The sequence below is a fragment of the Arachis hypogaea genome, chromosome 14 (genome assembly GCF_003086295.3).
Source record: "Arachis hypogaea cultivar Tifrunner chromosome 14, arahy.Tifrunner.gnm2.J5K5, whole genome shotgun sequence".
NCBI classification, from domain to species: domain Eukaryota; kingdom Viridiplantae; phylum Streptophyta; class Magnoliopsida; order Fabales; family Fabaceae; genus Arachis; species Arachis hypogaea.
In genome coordinates this window covers 10,038,293-10,059,174 of record NC_092049.1, presented here as the reverse complement: position 1 = coordinate 10,059,174, position 20,882 = coordinate 10,038,293, and the positions used below count along the sequence as shown (strand labels likewise).

The following is a 20,882-nucleotide window of genomic DNA, read 5'->3' as shown; positions in this document are numbered from 1 at the left end:
AAAATCACTAAACACGGGTCTAGCGGTATACTTAAAAACTTTCCAATAGTATCATTGTATCAAGGTATCATACGGTAAACTAGTACCAGCATTTATCGAAATCAATACTGGAACGTGAAGGAAAACTACATCAATTATGTCATTTGATTTCACCTGATTCTGATTCGGATTCTGATTTCATAAATTTAAACATGCGTCACAAACGTACCCTCCTAGTAGAAAATGACACTTCGCTTTGTTTTGAAATTCTATTCAAACATGTACTAATTAATTCCTTTTGCACACTTTTTTTTATATTATAAAGTCGAAGGAGCACAATACACAGGGAAAAAAGTAGTGTATCACTTTATCTCGAAATGAATAATCTCCCAAATCAATCTTTGCAATTAATTGCATTCAGTCACAATACTAATATCAACATTTCTCACCCAAAACGGTACAAACCTAATTCTCACAAGTCACAACTCAATCCCACAAAATCTAAGGTAACTTAGACAAAATTCATCCTTTCTTAACAATAATAACCACTATACACAAATCACTATCACTAAAATACACATAACATATATACCCAAAATCTAAACAATTAAAAAAATATATAGGAAAATAATGTGGAGGATTCAGTTCTGCACAGCTCAGACTCAATTTACCTTTAATATTTTGGTCCTAAGCGGCAGCTAACCCATAATTAATTAACCACAAAAGCACTTTCAAGCTCACAAGAAAAATCCAACCTCATAATTAATTAAACCTAATTTCGGATTTCTTCATCCTAATGTTGGCTTTTTTTGGCTGCCTAATATTTAATTAACAGGTTGATGAGGATAAAGTGGACAAGGTTGTAGCAGATGAAGTCCTAGGAGAGGGTGATGAGTTCTTCAAAACCACCGTAGGCAAGATGCCAGTTTTTCTCCTCTCTTGTTCCTTAATCAAGTCTCCCCCAAACAACTCCAACTTGTCCATGTTTGTGTTCTCCACAACCTTCTTCCCTTTGAACAAAACAGACTCAACGTTCTTCTGTCCCAACATATCCTCCGAAACCGACAACAGATCCGGCGTCGTTTTTCCCTGTTTGGACTTTGACATCACTTTGTTTGACTGAATCCTCACATAGTTGTTCTTCTCACACTCTCCAAATGCCATTGATACAGCTTGATCAACCTGCATTTTCAGTGAAAAACAACCATTAGAATATATCCACACCAATAATTAAGCTACCAACTCTTTCTTTGTTTCTTATTTTAAAAGATTGCATTATTCATTGCTCAACCACCATTCCATCTACACTTTTTCTTTTCAAGCTTAATATTTAATTTCTATCGATAAAGGTGATTTCTTTTGAAATCTTTTATTAATTAGTACATTATTAAGGGAAAGAATTTCCTATATATTTTTTGTTAGTTCTTACCATATCGGAAGCTCCTTCACCGGCGATCCTAACAAATCCAGACGGAGACTTAACGGAGTTAAAGTCGGTCTCTCCATTACCGAGAGAGAGGACGAGGAGGTCAGAGACGCCGTTACAGAACGGGAACTCGTGCTTGTTATTGAGCACGTGCGTGATGGCTGCGGCCGTTGGATTGTTCATGGCAACGCCACCGTCAACGGCCACGATCTTCGTCCTCCCGTCAATCGACCTCATCTCAACGGGACCCACACAACCAGGGTCCGCTGACGTGGCAGCGCACACGTCGCGCATCTTGAAATCGTAGCCGTCCATTTCGAGCGCGTCGGCGCGGGAGAAAACGAACGGCGCGCGCGTGACGAGGTCGTAGCATGGTATCAACACGGGTTTCACCGTGTCCTTCAACGTGCACTCGCCAAACGTCTTCCTGAAAAGCTTCTCCGCCTTCGTCGCCGCCGCATCGTGTCGGAGAACTCGCCGGAGAATCCCCGTCGACGACCTCGAGATCCGCCGGCGATTGTCGATCATGAACTTCAACGCCTCGTCGGCGGTGAACATCGGAAGTCCGTCTTTCCCGCGAGTGAAAAGCAGAGCAGCGAGGACGCCACCGACGCCGGTGCCAGCAACAGCGTCGAAATAGCCGGCGACGCGAGCGTTAGGGTTGCCGGACTTGCGACGGAGGCAGGACTCAAGTTCCGCGAGGGATTTCGCGGCGAGGATGCCGTCGGTGGCTCCGGTTCCATCAATGCAGAGGATCCTAACTTTCCCGGCGGTGTTTCCGGCGGAAATCTTGGGCGGCTTGGTGTGAATGGGCGAGAATTGAGCTGAATTGATAACAGAATTGTTGGCGGTGTCGGTGTCGTAACCGAAGAGGAACTTGTTCTCCAAGATGGAGAAGATTTCGTAGGTGAGCTTATCAACCTCGAATGTAGAATCGATCATGTTCAAGTTCATGGTTGATAGTGCTGCCATTAGAGTTTGTAGAGAGAGAAAGTTGTTAGAGAGAAGAGAGAGAGAAGAATTTGAGAGTGTTGAATGAAGAAAGAAAGGGAAATGGGAGATGCTTTATATAGTCATGAGCTATTCCACTTACTCAATGACTGAATGTGACCATCCAACAATAATATAAAACTGGATGTCTCAATAATTTTTTATATATTTTTTAAAAATTAACTTCTTTATTATATCATCCTATATATGTGATTAATTACTTATCTCAAGACAAGTTTTCATAGAGAAAAGATCTCAAAATTTAGTAATATACTAAGAAATTCTGTTTCTTATATAGGATTGAAATTTTACTTTCTTATTTTAGATATTTTCACTAAAATGTAAAACTGGTACTCCTAATCAAATTGTTATATTTCTGTTTAACTTTATTTACATGGTAACAAAATATTTACTCACATTCACCATTAAGTTAAATGAGGTATCTATGGCATGCACATAATGAGAGAAATGCATCAATTTAGAAAAAGATGGAAGAGAATATATATAGAAATATTTTATTTTATTTTAATTGTAATTTAATATTGGAGATGTGGAAGGATGATCATGATATGATAGACTAATGGAGGGAATTGTATGAGAAATTAAAAAACGGGAAAGAAAAGAAGAAAAGAATAAAAGCAGTGTGTAGAAAGAAAAGGAAAAATTAGAAGACCAGAGACAAAGACCAAAGTTGCAAATCAGCAACTTTTTTTAGGCCCCTAATTTTGGTGAATGAACGAATGAATTTAAAATTGTGTTGGTGGGAACAGTCTTTTTCTCTAGTCATGTTGCTTTATTCATTTTACTTTGGTTTCAGACTGCAAATTTTAAAAACTTGGTGGTGGGAACGTCATTTAGTGTCACACGAGGTCAATATTTTTTTATAATGGATTTGCTAGTACATTCACTTCTTTTCTTTTTATGGGGTAAACATACTATACTTCTATTTAAATAATATAGTTGCAATGTTGTATTAAAAATGGATAAGTTGTTAGTCAATTTCGGACATTCCATTCCATGCTTTTTTAAAACAAATCATTTTCAAATTATACGGGTAATTTAATTTTAATATATTGACAATAAAATAATTTTATTTAGACATTTAACTAAATTTATGAATTTAAATAATTTTTAAATATTAAATTTATAAATTAATTACTTTTACTAATGTAATACTACATAATTAATTATTTTTATAAAAAATTTATATTGATAATACATAAAAAATAAATTAATATATGAATTGAAATTAATATTTACGAAGTAATTATCGACGAGTAGTATAATAAAATATAAAGAATGAAATGAATTTCTATACATATCGCTTTATTATCTGTCTCTTTAAATGTAATTACTTTACAGATTTTTTATTTTTTTTATTCCAAGACAAAGTTTAATCCATTTTAAATTTAAATTTTATTTAAAGATTTTGTTATTGTCCAATGAATTGCTGGATCGCTAAGATGCTAACTACTCCACGAAGACAAATTAGTTAGAATTTACCTTTTGCTTTTTAGGGCATAATTTAATTGGTACTAGAATTTTAAAATAAATATTTTTATAAATAAATTTGATATAGAAAATTATATAATATTAAATACACAAACAGTTGGGAAGTTGGGTTTTATAATTCAGATTTTATGACCTTCAAACTAAAGTGTGTTTTTTTACGTTCACTTTTTTTTATACAAGTTGATTTAGTATCAAATTTGCATTTATATTTATCAGGTTTTATGTTGAAAAGAAAATGTATCTTCTTAAAAAATCCTTTTTAGTGGCAAGAGTAGTGCATCCAAAGTCCAAACTCACTCAATCTTATTGCACAAATATTTTTACATTTTGAGATGTTGAAATATTTAACTTAAAAAAAAAAAAAAAAAACTAGCACCACAAACATTTTCCCCCTTTCTACAAGAGCCTTCTCTCTGGTTTCTAATAGAGTTATTCTTCTCTTTCATGGTGATTGGTCCCCTACTTTTAAATTATATTTAGTTTTCCTTTTTTTTTTAGCTTTCCAACGAATTATTTTTATGTTTAAATCGAAACTTCATACGTTAGAGTTTTGCAAATATATATAATGGTGACAGGTTAATAATGTCTATAATTGGCAATGGCAATGGCAATGACAATGGCAATGGGTGGTTGTATATCTAGTCTTTTTTATTAAAATAAATATCTAAAAATTATTAATTTTTAAAATGCGCAGTTAAAAAGGGAAATAAAAATACGTATGGCCATCTCATTGGTATCGATTGCGAAATAGATTTTTTCTTTAATTCATCCCAGGCGTCTGCGTAATGAAAGCTAGCGCCTCCGAGTTGAAGCCGGCATGTCCAATCATAGATGAGGTGCTTGCAAATTGGGACAATTTATGGGCTGCGCCAGCGAAATGGAGCACCTCCGAATGGCGTCCGCGAAATGAACCATAGCTAAGCATTTCATTATCAGGATCATCTTTTGACAATGTATTTTTATTGATATTTTCGTGAAAAATAATATTTGATTTCCGATCAATCTTCATTTTTTTCCTAAACAATAATTCATTAATTCATAATAGAATAAGTTTTAGACATGTGAGACAAGCCAATCCTATTTTTAAGTCAGAGTATATGGAGGCACGTCCCAAAAAAATGAACAGTTAAAACTAGATATCTAATACAAATATGAACAAAATCATGATACAAACATAAACAAAATCATAATACTACATCTTCTGTGATCTTTAAATCTGCAACAATAAAAAACTCTAAATCCCATAAACAAAATCAAAAGCAATTATTTTTATTTATTAAAATGTGCAAAATAAGATTACAAAATTAACAAAATCAGGACATTCTTATTTAATTATCCATTCAACATTTACAGCACAGAAATAATATAATTCAAATGTAATTTTCTAACAGTGCATTTACTGTTCATATAAAATTCTGATTTGAGTTTCTTGATCTTCACTAAAAGTATGGATTCTTTTTTTTTTCTTGCGGTAAAATATAGAGTTAAACACAAATTTAGCAAAAAAAAAGTTGAAAAATAAAAATATTTCTTGAACTAGGAATAGAAGAAAAAATTATTTTTCCATATTCAGCTAATATAAATTTCAAGAGAAAATTCAAAAGCAGAAGTTGAAAAAAACACTCATTTCGCAGGCACCAGAAATAACATTCATGCAGACTTATACGTTCTCTATTGCTTGAGTGATATAGTTGAATTGGACTTCCATTTCACATATAACGCAATTGAGTTGATCCTGACACTTTTACCTCCATTTCGCGGGTACCTAGGCTGAGTTGAAGGTAAATTTCATTTCGTCGTCAGTACCATTGAAATGGTCATACGTATTTTTGTTTTTCTTTTCAACCGTGTGCATTTTGAGAATTAATAATTTTTAAATATATATTTAAATAAAAGAGTCGTATATCTAGACTTCTTTTTACAAGATATATATAAACTTTTTTAACTAAAATTTTGGTGATTTGATGAAAGTAAATTCATGCTGAATAAATTTAGCTATCACCATTTTTTGGTAACTTAGGTCGCCTTTGTTTATAGGTCATGTTTGATAAATGAAATATGAATATTGACATTATATTTAGAGATATTGAATTAGTGTATTTTATGTCTATCATGATAGAAATGATATAGAAATACTAATGAGAGATACAATTTATTTTTTAATTTTTTTATTATACTTATTTATTTTTCATAATTATATTTATTATTATTATATTTTTTAAATTTTTTAATAAAAAATAAAATAAAATAAATTTGTATAATTTATTTAATTTATTATTAAAAAATATAAAAATATTATTTTTTATATTTTTAATTTTTACATATTATTTTTAATATCTTATCAATCCTATTTTTAGAATTAAATTCATCCTTCGTCGTGGGTAGAGCCAAAAAGGATTAGAAAATGTATAACTCGCGTTGTTCCTATTAATATGATAATTGGGATCACATATTTTGCAAAATAAACAGTCAATATTGCAATAAATGTAAGAGCAACTCTAATATATTCTTTGAGAAACTCTTGCGGCAGTCATTTTTAGTTATTATTTAATTAGTATAAATATTAAATTATTTTTAATAAATAAATTTTATTAATTTATGTATGTATATTTTTTAAAATATAAATATAAACTGTATTGATTTATATATATAAATTTTTAGTAAATATAAATATAAATTACATATAATTTTTATGTGCAAGATTTTTATATATATGAATATAAATTATTATTAGTTAAATACTAACAAAAATTATAATATTTATTGACCATATAGCATTGTTTATATTCTTTTTGAAGTATCACTTTTAATATTTAAAAAAATTAATTTAAAATTAAAATTTATATTAGAATTAATATAAAATAAAACTGATCTCTAAGAGATGATATTATTTTAATAAAAAATAATAAAATTTTGATACTCGTATAATTATCTTAATGAAATAGTTAAAAATAATATAAAATTTTAACTAAATTAAAATAAAATATTAAAGTAACAAATATCACATTTTTAATTTTAAATAACCATTTAAAACATATGATCCTATAAAATGCTTATGTATCTTTTTGTAAAACTTAGAATAAAACCAAACTTAACGTTAGTACCGGAGATACTCTAAATTTCAGTAATTTAATTATAAGGAAGGGACATAGTAATAAACTAATAATAGGATATAGTAATTTATAATGGACGTTCATGAAAAAAAAATGCAATATTCAACTAATTCTGTTTTTCCTCTTTCCCTATTAAAAAAATAAAAAGAAAAGAAAAAGAGGAGGAAAATTTAAAAAGAAAGAAAGGGATAAGCATTTATCTGATAGAGAAGGCTTGCAATTCCAGATATGATCGTACGCCATTGTAGCTAGATGAAGAATGCCATGATTATTCTTCCCATCAATTTAATTAAATAAAGGGTAAAGTACTAAATTGGTCCTTATGTTTGGGTGTAATTCTGTTTTAATCTTTAAAGTTTAAGGTGTTCTATTTGAATTCAAAAAAGTTTCATTTAGCATCAATTTAGTCCCAAGTGAGGTTAAACTTAAATAATTAACGGAATGTCCTGTATAACAACAGTATAAGAACAAAATCGATAATCTGGAGAACAAATACAAGCTCCAGAGGCACAAAATCAATCGTTGATGCATCAATACATTTATTTATCATTCTCTTTAGTTCTATAGAAAATATTTTATTTATATTATAAAAAAAATAATAAATAAATGTATTGATACATCAACAGTTGATTTTGTACTTCTGGAGCTTGTACATGTTCTTCAGATTATCGATTTTGTTCTTATACTGTTGTTATGTAGGACATTTCGTTAATTATTTAACTTTGATCTCACTATGGGACTAAATTGATGCTAAATGAAACATTTTTAGATTCAAATAGGACACTTTAAATCTTAAAAATCAAAACAGAATTACGCCCAAACATAAGGACCAATTTAATACTTTACCCTTAAATAAATAATGTCACAACTTATGGACCAATTTAATACTTTACCCTTAAATAAATAATGTCACAACTTATTACAAGCCTTATCCGATCCACTACTATTAACTATATACGAAAATTCGTACTTTCCTTTGAGTTCAATGAATGTGTACTAATTAGAAAAACTATATCAATATACATAACACGCATTCTTGCTAGCTTGTTTAAATTTTAATAAAATAATTCTCCGTGGTAATTAGAACCCAACCACCATATTAGATACATACATATTTTCGTTTTGTCAAGTGTTGTGATCCACAATTGTATCATCCTGCAATTACTATGCAATAATCTACGTCAAGGTATAAAAAAGAAAAATCTAGGGGCAGCAGTTTTATTGAAATTTGATCAGTACTTAATTAATAAAAATAAAATGAGTAATTTTACATCTTTGGATGAAATATTATATTATTAAAATCACCAATGATAACTAATTGATGGATACAAATCACAAAATTTATTGGCCTCTAGCACTCTTCCGTATAAAATGTTAATTAATAATAACTAATCTAAAATTAGTCAACATGAGAAATAATATTTAAATCCCATAAATTAATTCAATCATCATAACGTGTAATTGAATAAAGTGGTTATGTTTTTATGTTATAAATTGAAAATGGATAAAGAGAGTTATTGCGTTGTTAGAAGAGCAACTTGGTGGTGAGTGTGTGGCATTAAAACCCGCGATCTAACAAAGACAGCAAAGAACCCCATGCAATTTTGTTGATATTTTGGGCATTAATTGTTGAAGTTGAAGATGAGATTCTCTATCGTAGACACGTACACACTCATACAAGGGGTGAAAATCTAAGTAGGTCCTTTCATAAAGATTGTGCTCTCATCCCTTTTTCTTTCACAGCCTGGGATCTCTCTCTCTCTTCTTGCATCTTTCTATCTACCCATTTTTTAAAAGAATTCTGCTAGGAAGTCAATGTAGTATCTGTATAATATATATAATAGGTTGTTTATTTAATTTAATATGAGTTAAAAAATAAATATTTAAAATAAAATACTACTAATTTCTTAAACATAATGCATTTATATTATCCAGAATAACCATTCGAGTACTAGAGATAATAAATACTATTGAATCGAACATCCTTAAACTCTCATTATATACATTGTACAGATACTCCATTAACTCCTTATACTTCCTCTTCTTAAAAACATCCTGCATCAATTGTACGGTCGTACCGACATTCAATATTCATTCAGCTTCCGCCATATTTATACATATACTTTTTTATTTTCCCACTTCTATAATCTGCTTACACCACTCTCTCTTCCTTTTTCTTTCATTTTTCTCCCTTCAGTTTTTAACGTTAATAATACATTTCGAATCTAAGTAAGATATCTAGTTAAGAACAAAAATGTTATTTGTACACTAAAATTAATTATTATATATTTTTATATAAATGCATGTATAGTTTAATTCATTTAATTTTTAATGTGTATTCTATACTAATGACTGATTTTAGCAGCGAATTTTGATATATAGCTAACATGGTTGAATTAAGAGAGTTCGTGGTGTGGTATAATGATTTCTTTTATTTTTTCCTTCTAAAATACAATAAACAATTAATCATTTCAAGTTGCATTTTTCAATTGTGAGAAGAAAGGTCGTTCATTCTTACTACGTTTTGTTTTCTTTTTCTTTTTTACAAACTCATCATCAAAGATCTTATTTAGTAAAACCTATGTGAAAAGAGTCTAATTAAAGAACTAATTATTTACTAAATAATATTAGCTTATTTTTTTAATTTATTTTTTCAAAAAATGAAATATCCGAAAGTAAAATAAAAAATTTGAAGTTAGTAATGGTTTTGTTTAAAAAAGTCATAATAAAAATTTAAAATATGTGTTTGGAATTGAAATCAAATTTTAGTATGTAGGTCTAAATATAAAAATAGATGAGTATAAAAAAATTATTTAAAAAAAAAAGAAAATTGGTTATGAGAAAAGTTAGCTCCTACCTGAAAATCCACTTACCGCAATTAAGCTTTATTCCGAAAATGTGTGTGGTTGCATAATCTTCAACTTTTTCAGTACAATTTTTTCATATGGCCAAACTTAAAACCGCATGAAATGATTAAAAATGGGACGAATTTACTTTCCGCTCAATCAATGCAAGTTCTCAAAATTGAGTTCTACCAAACATGTCTTAGATTTAGTGCACGAATCAAATAATGTAGCGTTTCTCCAATATTTATTATCATGTAATGTTACCTAACTCAAGCCCAAAAACTAATTAAGAGAAACGAATAAGATTATCTAAATTCCTAATGTAAATTCACCATGATAATAAGATGTATATGAATTATTATATATTTTATTTTTTAGTAAAACTTATTTGATTTTCTAAGGTAATAAGAATCAAATTCTACTAGATCTTTTGTTATAAAACTCTGATATGATATAATAAAATTATTTATATTAAAAATTTAATTAAGATAATAGAAAAATATATGAATAAATATATTTCTAACCTTATTTACATGTCCCACATTGGATGAGCATTTATAATTTCATATCCCCAGTTGGATCCATTGGGATTCTCGTACGGTTAATTTGTAAGGTACATTTCAATCATATAAAATTGATATATTTTTTCTTTTACCCTCTCTCTTGTCCTCTTCCTCTTTCTTAAATTAATTTTGTTTCAAAATTTTGTGAAAAAAATATGAGAATTGATATAACATAAGAGTAGAACAATGAAGAGCTCTCTCCCTCCACCCAAAAAATTAACAAAAATATTATTTTCCATTAAAATTAGTCATTAAAATCAACTACAAATATATTTGTATATAAATATATATAATTTAATTTATTTTTAATATATATTTATATTTTAATATATATTTTATACTAATAATTAATTTTAGTGATGATTTTGATATACACGTAACATTACTCAAAAATTAAAAGAGTTGTCCGGATAGTACCAAATCTACTATGTGCAAACCGTACGATGAACGTGTACCAATTAATGTACCGAGTGTTATTAGGGTTGTTGCTGAGCTGTGTTCTTATTATTATGACCCCCATGCTATGTAAACTCTACGTGTGTAACCACATAGATCATCTATAATTGGTATACACTATACATTGCTAAATATCAATGCAAGTGAAAGAGAAATAGGCTTAATCATTTCAACAATCGCACGTGAAATTGTTTGGTAAATTCTGCACTTTAATTACGTACGATTTGATTGCTGCTTACTTTGTAACGGATTATTAAGTAACGATTTAATTTTCTTTTAAAAATAATTCATAACGTGATTTCAAATTTTTTATTGAAAAGATAGAATTTGATATTTGAGTATTAAATTGGCCTTTCAAATTTGTCATATATAATCACCACAAAAAATTGTCATATGGTGAAAACTCAGGTGAAATCGACTTTACGTGAAGTTGATATCTAAAAGTCGTTAGATGAAAATTTAGTCAAATCAGTCAAATAATCTAACGGCTCTCAAGTATCAATTTCACGTGAAGTCGACTGCACATGAATTTCCACCTTATCATATATACTAAAATAATCTTTAAAATTTAAAAATTAGACCGAATCCACGGATTCAATCCGATTAACCAAAGAATTATTATCAGACTAGTCTAATAGTTTGGACAAAAAAAATACTAGATGATAATAATAATCATTCAAAGAATTAAAAAAATTGGTAAAAAAAAAATCAATTAACTAATCAAATCAATAAAGTTTTTCGGTGGTTAACCGGTTTACAATAATAAAATACACAAAAAATAATTTCAAAAAATGTATATATTTAATATATATATATTATTTTATTATGTCTGATAAAATTTTAGTATTTTTAAATTTTTGATTTTCTAACTCTCTATTGATTTAATAACCAGCTCATCAGTTTTTCAAAACCTTGAACTATACCACTAATTATATTATCAAGATTAACAAAAATATATCATATTAGTTCTTAAGTCATTTTCTTATCAAGTTATTCATAATGTTATTAGAAATTAATAATGTGGTACAACTGAAATCTCAAAGATTATTTTAGTGCATGCAACCGATTTCAAATATCACTTTAGAATTTAACTCTCAATATTTATTATTTCCATTCTTTTAAATAAAAAATAATTTGAACAAATTATATGTTATAGGTAGCTATGTATAGTCGAATTAATTAGTCTACTATATATGTATGGGGTCAATGAAAGGACAAAAAGCTACCATTCTAGAGAAGGGTGATGTAAATGAATTGTAGATCACTTATATATATCCAAGGAAAGATAACTCAACTGTTCTTCACAACTGTCGGTGCCACATGAATTTGCTCATGTTTTTTTGGCTATTGTTTTTGACTTTTTGTTTGTATATGAGTAAATATACTTAGGTAATAATAAACCTCAATAATTGGTAGTAGTTAATTAGTTATTAGTAGTTAGCATTCTGTTATTTTTGTTATGTTTCCGTTATTAACATATTAAGACAGTAATTTTTTTTTTATTTTCCACGACATTCTCAAACTCGACAGGTTAAAGACTAATTCACTGCAATTTTATTTAAAGGTTTGTCACTGATTAACAAAATATTATATGCACAAGGTGGGATTCGACATATTAAGACAGTTAGCAAGAATGATTTGTATAGTGCCTAATAGGCTCTCCAACTCTTTTATCTTGAAATCTCATGCTTAATTTATTAAGCTTCTGTTCATCAAAGCTATATAAACTTCCAATAATAATGATATTTGATACATTTTCATAAAGTGTAGGGTTTTGGGTAGTGTTTTTAATATTAAGTTGCAAAATAATAGTAAAGGCTCCCTTAATTCTAATAATAAAGTTTTTATCGAATTAAGAGTCCCTTAATAATAAACAAACAATATTACGTAATTAAACAACATGCATGCGTTTAAAACATGGTTGCAATTATATAATAATTATATATTTAACACATTCTTTTAAATATTTTTTTTAGTTTGCTTGAATTTTTATATAATTTTTTATTTGTTTTATACTATTTTTTTAAGAAATAATAAATATTAAACTCTAGATTATTTTTACTATAAAACTCTAATATTATACCAAGAAATTACTATTTTTAAAAGTTTAGATTGATAAAAAATATAGATGAATGATTATATTTTTAATATAACTCCAGTTTATTATTGAAGTTTTATAGTATATTCATGCTACTATTCTTTTATTTCAAAATATTTGTTAGATATATTTAATATTTTTTATGTATTTAAATGAAACTTATATTTAGATACATTAATTGTTTATTGTGTCAAATTTTTAAAATCGTGCATATTAAAATAGAAAGAATAATATTTGTGCCATATATGTAAAATCATCATTTATTGTTAATACTATTATGTTGACACATGCTAAAGCTTATAGTATATTTTTTTATGGTTGACTTCAAAATCTCAAAGACCAAATTAAAATTAAAAAGCAACGTTTCACTCGTGGTCTCTTATCAGTTCATTTTTGGACTAACATATATATAAATAATAATGTTCAGCTTCCAAGTTCCAATAAAAATATAAAATAAAACTACTACTATACTATTACTCAATTTAAAATTGAATTAATTACCAAGTAAAATAAATGAAACGAGTCCCTATGTCAACATGTGAATTAAGGTTGGTACATAAGAAACCGTTGAATTACTAGTGAACTATTGTTTTTTGTTGTTGTACGTTGATTATGTATATAATAGGATTAGTTTTTTTTTTTTTTAAATATAAAAATAGTAAATTCAATTTGATAGTGAATATTTTTAATGTTGCATTAATTATTGGGATGTAACAGCATGTAATAATGTTTGGTGATTGAAGATTGAAGATTCTTTGCTTCAAGTCAAACCAAAAAAACAAACATTTCACTCAAAATGTTACTACACTATAAATATAAATGATTGTGGACACAACTTGATTTAACAAAAATCATTGCAGTCACATTTAAAATTTTCCTGATGAGAACACCCATCTCTTTCAAGTTTCAACAATTACCTGCCGGAATCAAACATAGATTCCAGGGAGAGTAATTGAACGAATTCAATTGGTCCTCAAAATGTGACGACAGGATCATAGTCCAAAAATATCAAAGACAAAATATAAAATCACTTATAAAAGTAGCATCAACATATACTCTCCAATGTGAAATGTTGGGACTCTTGCTAGTTGCTACCTTTTCATATTAATTTTTTTTTTATCTTTCCTTAGATAGCGGGTCAAAAAAGCATCAAAATAAAACATCTATTTATTTATTTATTTATTTATTTGTGATCTATATGGGCAGTATTAACTGTTTCCTAACCTTTTATATCCCGAGTTTAATTTCACTTTAATGGGTCCATGCCAAATTTTGATATCTTTTTTAGACAACCAGTAGGACATTAGATTACTTGACCCATAAAAATCTTAGAAAAGGACTTTAGGTGTTTCGGTTATAAGTTTTTAAATTTTTTTTTTAGAATTAGAATCTAATTAACGCTTCACTTTAGCTAATTAATCTCATACTCTTCGTCTATTTTTCTTTTTCATTTTTAAGGGTATTTTTTTTTTCTCTCTCTTGGGAAATCAGGATTTTTTTTTTGTTAATAATTCAAACTGATTCTTCATGAACTGATGATGTTCTTATTAGATATACAATTATTCATATATGTCTTTTTGTTAGCTTAATCTTTTAGATTAAGCAGTTTTATGATATAATATTAAATTTAAAAAAAAAATTTAAAATTTAATTTTTGTTGACCCAACTTAAAAAAAAAATCTTATATGAGAATGTATAATAGAGATATAATATTTTGTGACAAATAATTTCCTAATGACAGTTCTTTCCTCATACAAAATCCAAATTTTCTTTAATTAATTGCCTCTAAAAGGATTGGAACATTCTTTGATAACATTGCATTGGACCAAATTTGATAAATTTAAAAGAATGAGTAAGTTTCCTTATGGTTTCCTTGCACAGTCACCGACGCCCAAATGCATTGCTCTTAGAATTAAATAACATGAAAATTAATAAATAACATGAAATTAAAAGTGTTATACAAATTAAAGGATGAGCACACATCAACCAGCAGCGGATATTTCTCAATCTTGGACATGTATGTTTGGTAGGGACACCACCGCCAATTAAAAAAGTTAAAGGAGGGTAAATAACTAAATATACATCGTTAGGTGAGAACTATAGAATAATTAATTGATTAGAATATGTTATTTGCATGTCAAACTTGATTAGAAGCAAAACATTGTCGCCACCAATTATTGTCGGGACTCAATCAACAATAATCAACAATAGTTAGTGTCACGCTTATCTCTCTCGCTAGACAAATTGGAGTTTTTTAATATTGATATGATGGGTTTAGACCTTTAATCATTGGTGTTTGTTAGATTATTGAAATTGAATAATGAATGTGAGGTCAAGTAGAAAAGTGAGTATATATATATAGTCAGAAAATGTGGCCTTACTCACACGCTTAATTGTACACATTCCATGGCGGGGCCATATATATCCCTTTCTTTCTTGTCCCTTCATTAGGGTATTCAAATCTTGATTCATGCATAATGTTATATGCAAAATATGGTACACAAAGGTCTCAATGTCTCTTCTCATGAAAAAGGATTTAATTTTAATTACCTTTCTAATTATCACATATGCAAAAGAGGTGACTTCTCAATGAGAAAGTATAGATAAATAATGTAAATGTTGAACAATGTGAATAACAGTTTAAAAAAATAATAATTTAATTATTAAAATTAAATTCTCAATTTATTAGAATAATTAATTTTTGAATTTAAATTATTAGAGTTAGGCAACGTAACCTCTTCTTAATATACCGTCACATTACGTCCTCATTCCATTTTAACCCCCTTCTGCTTCTCCGATCCACTCACACCGTCGTTCATCTACATGCAACCCACCCGACCAACCAAATTGCAGCACACTAACCTATATATACTCAACACTAACCAGCGAGCATAATTCATCAAATTAAACATCTTACATTCACAACTCAAACACCAAACCTCTCTCATTTTGCTTAATTTGTGATTTGATGGTGCCGAAGGTAGAGAAGAAGCCAATGGAGAAGAAGCCGGCAGCAAAAAACGCACTGGTGGAGAAGAAGATTCCTGAGAAAGACAACACTGAGAAGAAGAAGAAGAAAAAAGCGAAGAAGAACGTTGAAATTTACAATATCTACCTATTCAAGGTGTTGAAGCAGGTTGACCCTGACATCGGAATTTCGAGCAAGGCCATGGGAATTATGAATAGTTTTATCAATGACATCTTTGAGAAGCTCGCTCAAGAAGCTTCATTTTAGTAGGTATGAGGATAGTTATTTTAATTCTTATGTGGATGGTTATTTAATTGGATTGTGTTTAGTTATATATAGTTAAAATAGGCTGGATGTTCAACTCAGTGAGTATGCAGATGATTATTTTATCCATAAGTGGATGGTTATTTTCAATAGGGGTGAGTAGGTGTGGCAAGTCAAGCAACAACGGGGAGGAGACCGTTCGTTTTCGATCTGGAGGAGAGCGATGCCGATGAGGGTCCTTGTTGATGAACCAGCGACGGTGAGGAGGATCCCAGCGACGATGATGGAGGCTGGTTGGCGACCAAGCGATGGCGGCGACGGTAGAGGGTTTGGAGGAGAAGGTGGTGTTTTAGTAAATTAGGATATAATGGATAGTTAAAATTTTTGAATTATTAAATGGGATTTTTTAGTTGGGTAATTTGGATGTGGAGTGTTTTTTTTTTTTTAACTTCATTGGGCCAAAATTTCAACCCGCTATTTACGTTGTTCAGATTTTCTGTTGTTTACCTAGTAGAACCGATTCCTTCTAATCTTTATTAAAATAAAGAGTATATGTTAAGATTAAGTTGTGTGCAAGTATAAAATAAAAGTAATTATATGTTAAGCTATGAAGTACGAATACTTTATTCAATTGTCGTATACATGTGTTAGACACATTTTTGACATGATATTTATTGACACTTGTCTGATATGCATGTCTTCTGTGTCCAATCGTATTTTAATAAAAAAAATTATCCCGACATATTTGAACACACTTAAATATCATCACTTCAGCATCTTCAGCTTTATTTTTAACAAGTATTTTTAAAATAAGTTTAGAAATAATATATATTATTATTTATTAAATCAAAAATATTTTAAATATTTTATATAATAAAAAATATTAAAAAACTAATTTATATTTTAATATTATTAAAATATTAAAATATCATTATAATTTATCTAAAAAATACTTTATATTTTATATAAGTCGTGTCCTTGTATCTTATATAAATTTAAAATTTGTGTATCCGTATATCTGTACAGTGTCTAATGTAATATTCGTCCATTATAGATGTTAAGAATTAAAAAATAAATATTATTTTTTTAACGTGAGTTATTATTATTATCATTTATTAATATATAATTTTTTTCTCTCACCTCCTTTTTTGGTGCATCAAATTTTTTTAAAATGAAAAAAATTGGTAAAGTATAAAGTAGAAAAAATTTAATCGTTCTTAAATTATTATAATTAAATTTATATATGATAAAATTTATAAATTTATTGGTAATTACTTCTTTATTTTAATATTATATATAATTTTTTATTTTAAAATATATTTTTTATTTGTTTTTGTTACAATAATTGTGTTAAGACAATATCATAGGTCACGTGACTAATCAAATGTTGTAATCGTTGATGCTGTTTATTTGTATTATGGTAAATTTTATAGCATCTTTATTATGGTATCTAAATTATCTAATTTATTTTTTAAAATAAAAAATAAAATATTTAAAATAAAAAATAAATCAGATAAAATTTATTAAATATTATTTATGAGTGATGGTACACTATTGCTCTCAATACTGTAACTATCAAATATCATTTACAACACTTTTTGCAGAGAAATTTGTTTGATTGTTTCCACTGCTGTTATTTTCACCAATAACAGTCTCTATATGATATCAGAATCATAACAATTAAAAAACAAAAAAGATTTTATCTGTTTCATCATTATCTATGCCTTATCTTAACTCATACTGTTTTTTTGTTGGTTTATTTTTTTTCCTTAATTTTTTGCATGAAAAAAAATTTATTGGTACTCAGTACTTGGTACAGAGAGTATTCAGTACTGATGAGTGATGAGTTGTCAAATATTTTATTTATAAAAATCGCATACAATTGAAAATATAAACTTTTTATAAGGGATAATTATATTATTTTATTTTTAAATTACTTATTTTACATTATAGTACAATTAAATTAGGTGATATTTATAAAATTTTAAAGTCAAATTTTATTGTTGTTCATTGTTGAGAAAATAACAAAAAGAAACATCAGTTGTTATTAATTAAATAAATATAAATATAATTAATATCTAACGTTATTATGAAATAAAAGAAAAAATTTAGAGTGCCAATAATTTTTGTGTTTTGTGACCAGCACTTAACCATAAAAAAAAAATGAATGATCTTCCACAATTGAATATAATCTCACACCATTAAAAACACTATTGATAACTAATTAATAGTTACAAAACATAAAAATTGTTGACCTCCTTAACACTCCTCGAAATAAAATAATGGATAGAAAAGACCCATGCATGCACCCAAAGAAACAAGAAAAGATATACAAACATCTAATAATTATTTTAAAAATTTGGTAGAAGGCCACAAAATCATGAATTCATTGGCTTCTTTAACTAACAACATATTGGTAGTAATCATCAATAGAAACCTAATCAAAGGATATAATAAACATATTCATAGCTAAAGCACATATACCCTTGGTTAAGGCTTTAATAATATGTATGCCTTTAAATATAAAATTTTGTAGCCACAAAAGTGTTCTATGTATGCGAATAAGCCACGTAATTATTAAAATTAAATAAGAAACCATTTTTCAAAAAAAAAATTGTCTTAGAAAAGCACGCAACCTGCACTAATTCGGATGCGACAGAATCAAGAAGATTAATATAATGATGAAGGGTATGTATAATGTATGTGTGTTTTGTGTGGATAAAAAGCCAAATTAAATATGATTTAAATAGTCCCAACTTGTCTTATGGTTCAAAACAAAGAATGTGTTTGTATTCTTCAGAATAAATATATACTATTCATCATCATAATCAGCAATAATCATACATACCTACCTTATTCAATTCATATATATCTTAACAAAGAATTCAATGTGGCAAAGATGAAATGAATTGTCTTCCCATACAAACAATGTCTATTTTATGAAAAAGGTATACACGTGTGAAAGAAGATAAAAGGCAAAACAAATAAAGGCAAGATTCGAAGTAGACCAAAATTGAGATAGTGCGCATTCTTGTTCTTGATTGGACCAAAAGAAAGCTTTCATAACTAGTGATTTTATGCTAGATAAAATTGAAAATAGAAGAAAAAACTTAGGACACAGTCACATTACATCTAGATTAGTATGAGATCATTATTACTGTTGATCGATGATAAAAATACAATTATTTTATGTGTTTTTTTATATTAGTTTAAGTTTCAAAAAAAATATTTTATGATATAGTATCAACCTTTTTATGGTCGAAAAAATAGAATAAATTACATAAATAAATAAATTGAAAGAAAAAATTACAGAAATGACCTAGAGTGAAATTAGTTACATATCCACTTATTTCGATTTAGTATTGTTCCTGTTAATTTGAATTTAATTGATTAGATTATTTACAATCAATTTATTTATCTAAAAAAAATAGTATAAAACAAATAAAAAAAATTTATATAAACAAAAAAAAATAGCATAAAATAAATAAAAAAGTCTATGTAAAAAATTTACGCAAATTTACTAAGAGATTAGTTTTTGCGTGAGAAAGTGTATTAGAAATATAACAATTTATGTATTTTTTTAATTAGCTTAAAATAAAAAAAAATGATTTTATGAAAATTTACTATTTAAATATGTATAAATTTAATTTTATATATTTGAGTCTTGATGTATTATTGACCCATTGTCCCCATATATTAACATTGCAAGTTCAGTTTTAGTTAATATCATGTTCAATATACTTATCAATTAGAAGTGAATTTAACATTATTTCTTAAAATTTCAAATATTTTGTGTTGATTTATTATGATTTTACACATTATTAATATAATGTATGTTTGCCATGTGCTATATATATAACTTAGCACATGTTTAGTAAATATTAAATAAATTTTCAATAATAGTTCTATTAAGGAATTACACATATAGTAAATTAAAAATTAAAATTAGTACATAATCAATTAGAATGAAAGATATTTATGTTCTTTTTAATAGTCCCAAATTCAAGTGTAGGTCTGAAAAAATCTTAAATAAAATTTAAAATAGTTCCTGACAATTATTTCGAAAGACAATGAGACTCTTAACAAAAAAAAATTCAATCTAGTTCTTGATAATTATTTCGAAAAGACAACGAGACTTCTGTGCCAAGAAAAAGTTAATGTTATTTTTTTTGCACAAAAACTAATGAGTACCAAAAAAAAATATCAAAAATTAAATTAAATATTTTTTTTATTTGAGAACCTCGTTGTTCTTTCGAGATAATTGTCAGGAAAAAATCGGATGGGTATTCACTCAAAAATCTTCAATAGTAGGTTAAAAGATGAGAGACTTGCACACTCTAGTAAATATATAATTGAATATAGTTAACTATCTTAGCAAAATACACGTGGAAAGAAATTAGTGAAAGGCTGAACTTTTGATTGAAAATTTATTTTGTTGTCATTTTGTGTTGGTGGTGGTGTATGTGTAGCTTGGTTGGACCAACAAAATATAAGGTTGAGATGATGCATGTACAGCAGAAGGTACATAAATGGAAGGGTGTGGGGTCCACAAATAAAGACAAGATTCCTTTACCGACAATGTTTCATTCCATGCTAAGCTCAATCATATACAATTCCAAAGGGTAATTAACTAATTTTAATTAATCTAGTGGACAATTTACTGTATA

The 20,882-nt window shown here is 27.7% G+C and overlaps 1 protein-coding gene across 1 annotated transcript; it reads right to left on the bottom strand.

Moving 5' to 3' along the window:
* Positions 1–357: 357 nt before the first annotated feature.
* Positions 358–2,870, bottom strand: LOC112741443 (patatin-like protein 6). Its single transcript, XM_025790442.3, has 2 exons — positions 1,409–2,870; positions 358–1,161 (listed from the first exon to the last, which is right to left on the bottom strand). The coding sequence occupies exons 1-2, from the start codon at positions 2,375–2,377 to the stop codon at positions 808–810; spliced, it is 1,323 nt and encodes a 440-aa protein (XP_025646227.1). The 5' UTR covers positions 2,378–2,870; the 3' UTR covers positions 358–807.
* Positions 2,871–20,882: the final 18,012 nt, after the last annotated feature.

Bases quoted from the DNA above. Each gene is read 5' to 3' on its own strand.
- LOC112741443 (XM_025790442.3), bottom strand. From the start codon at position 2,377: ATGGCAGCACTATCAACCATGAACTTGAACATGATCGATTCTACATTC. The intron at 1,162-1,408 runs GTAAGAACTAAC...CTGAAAATGCAG, and splicing joins GTGAAGGAGCTTCCGATATG to GTTGATCAAGCTGTATCAAT.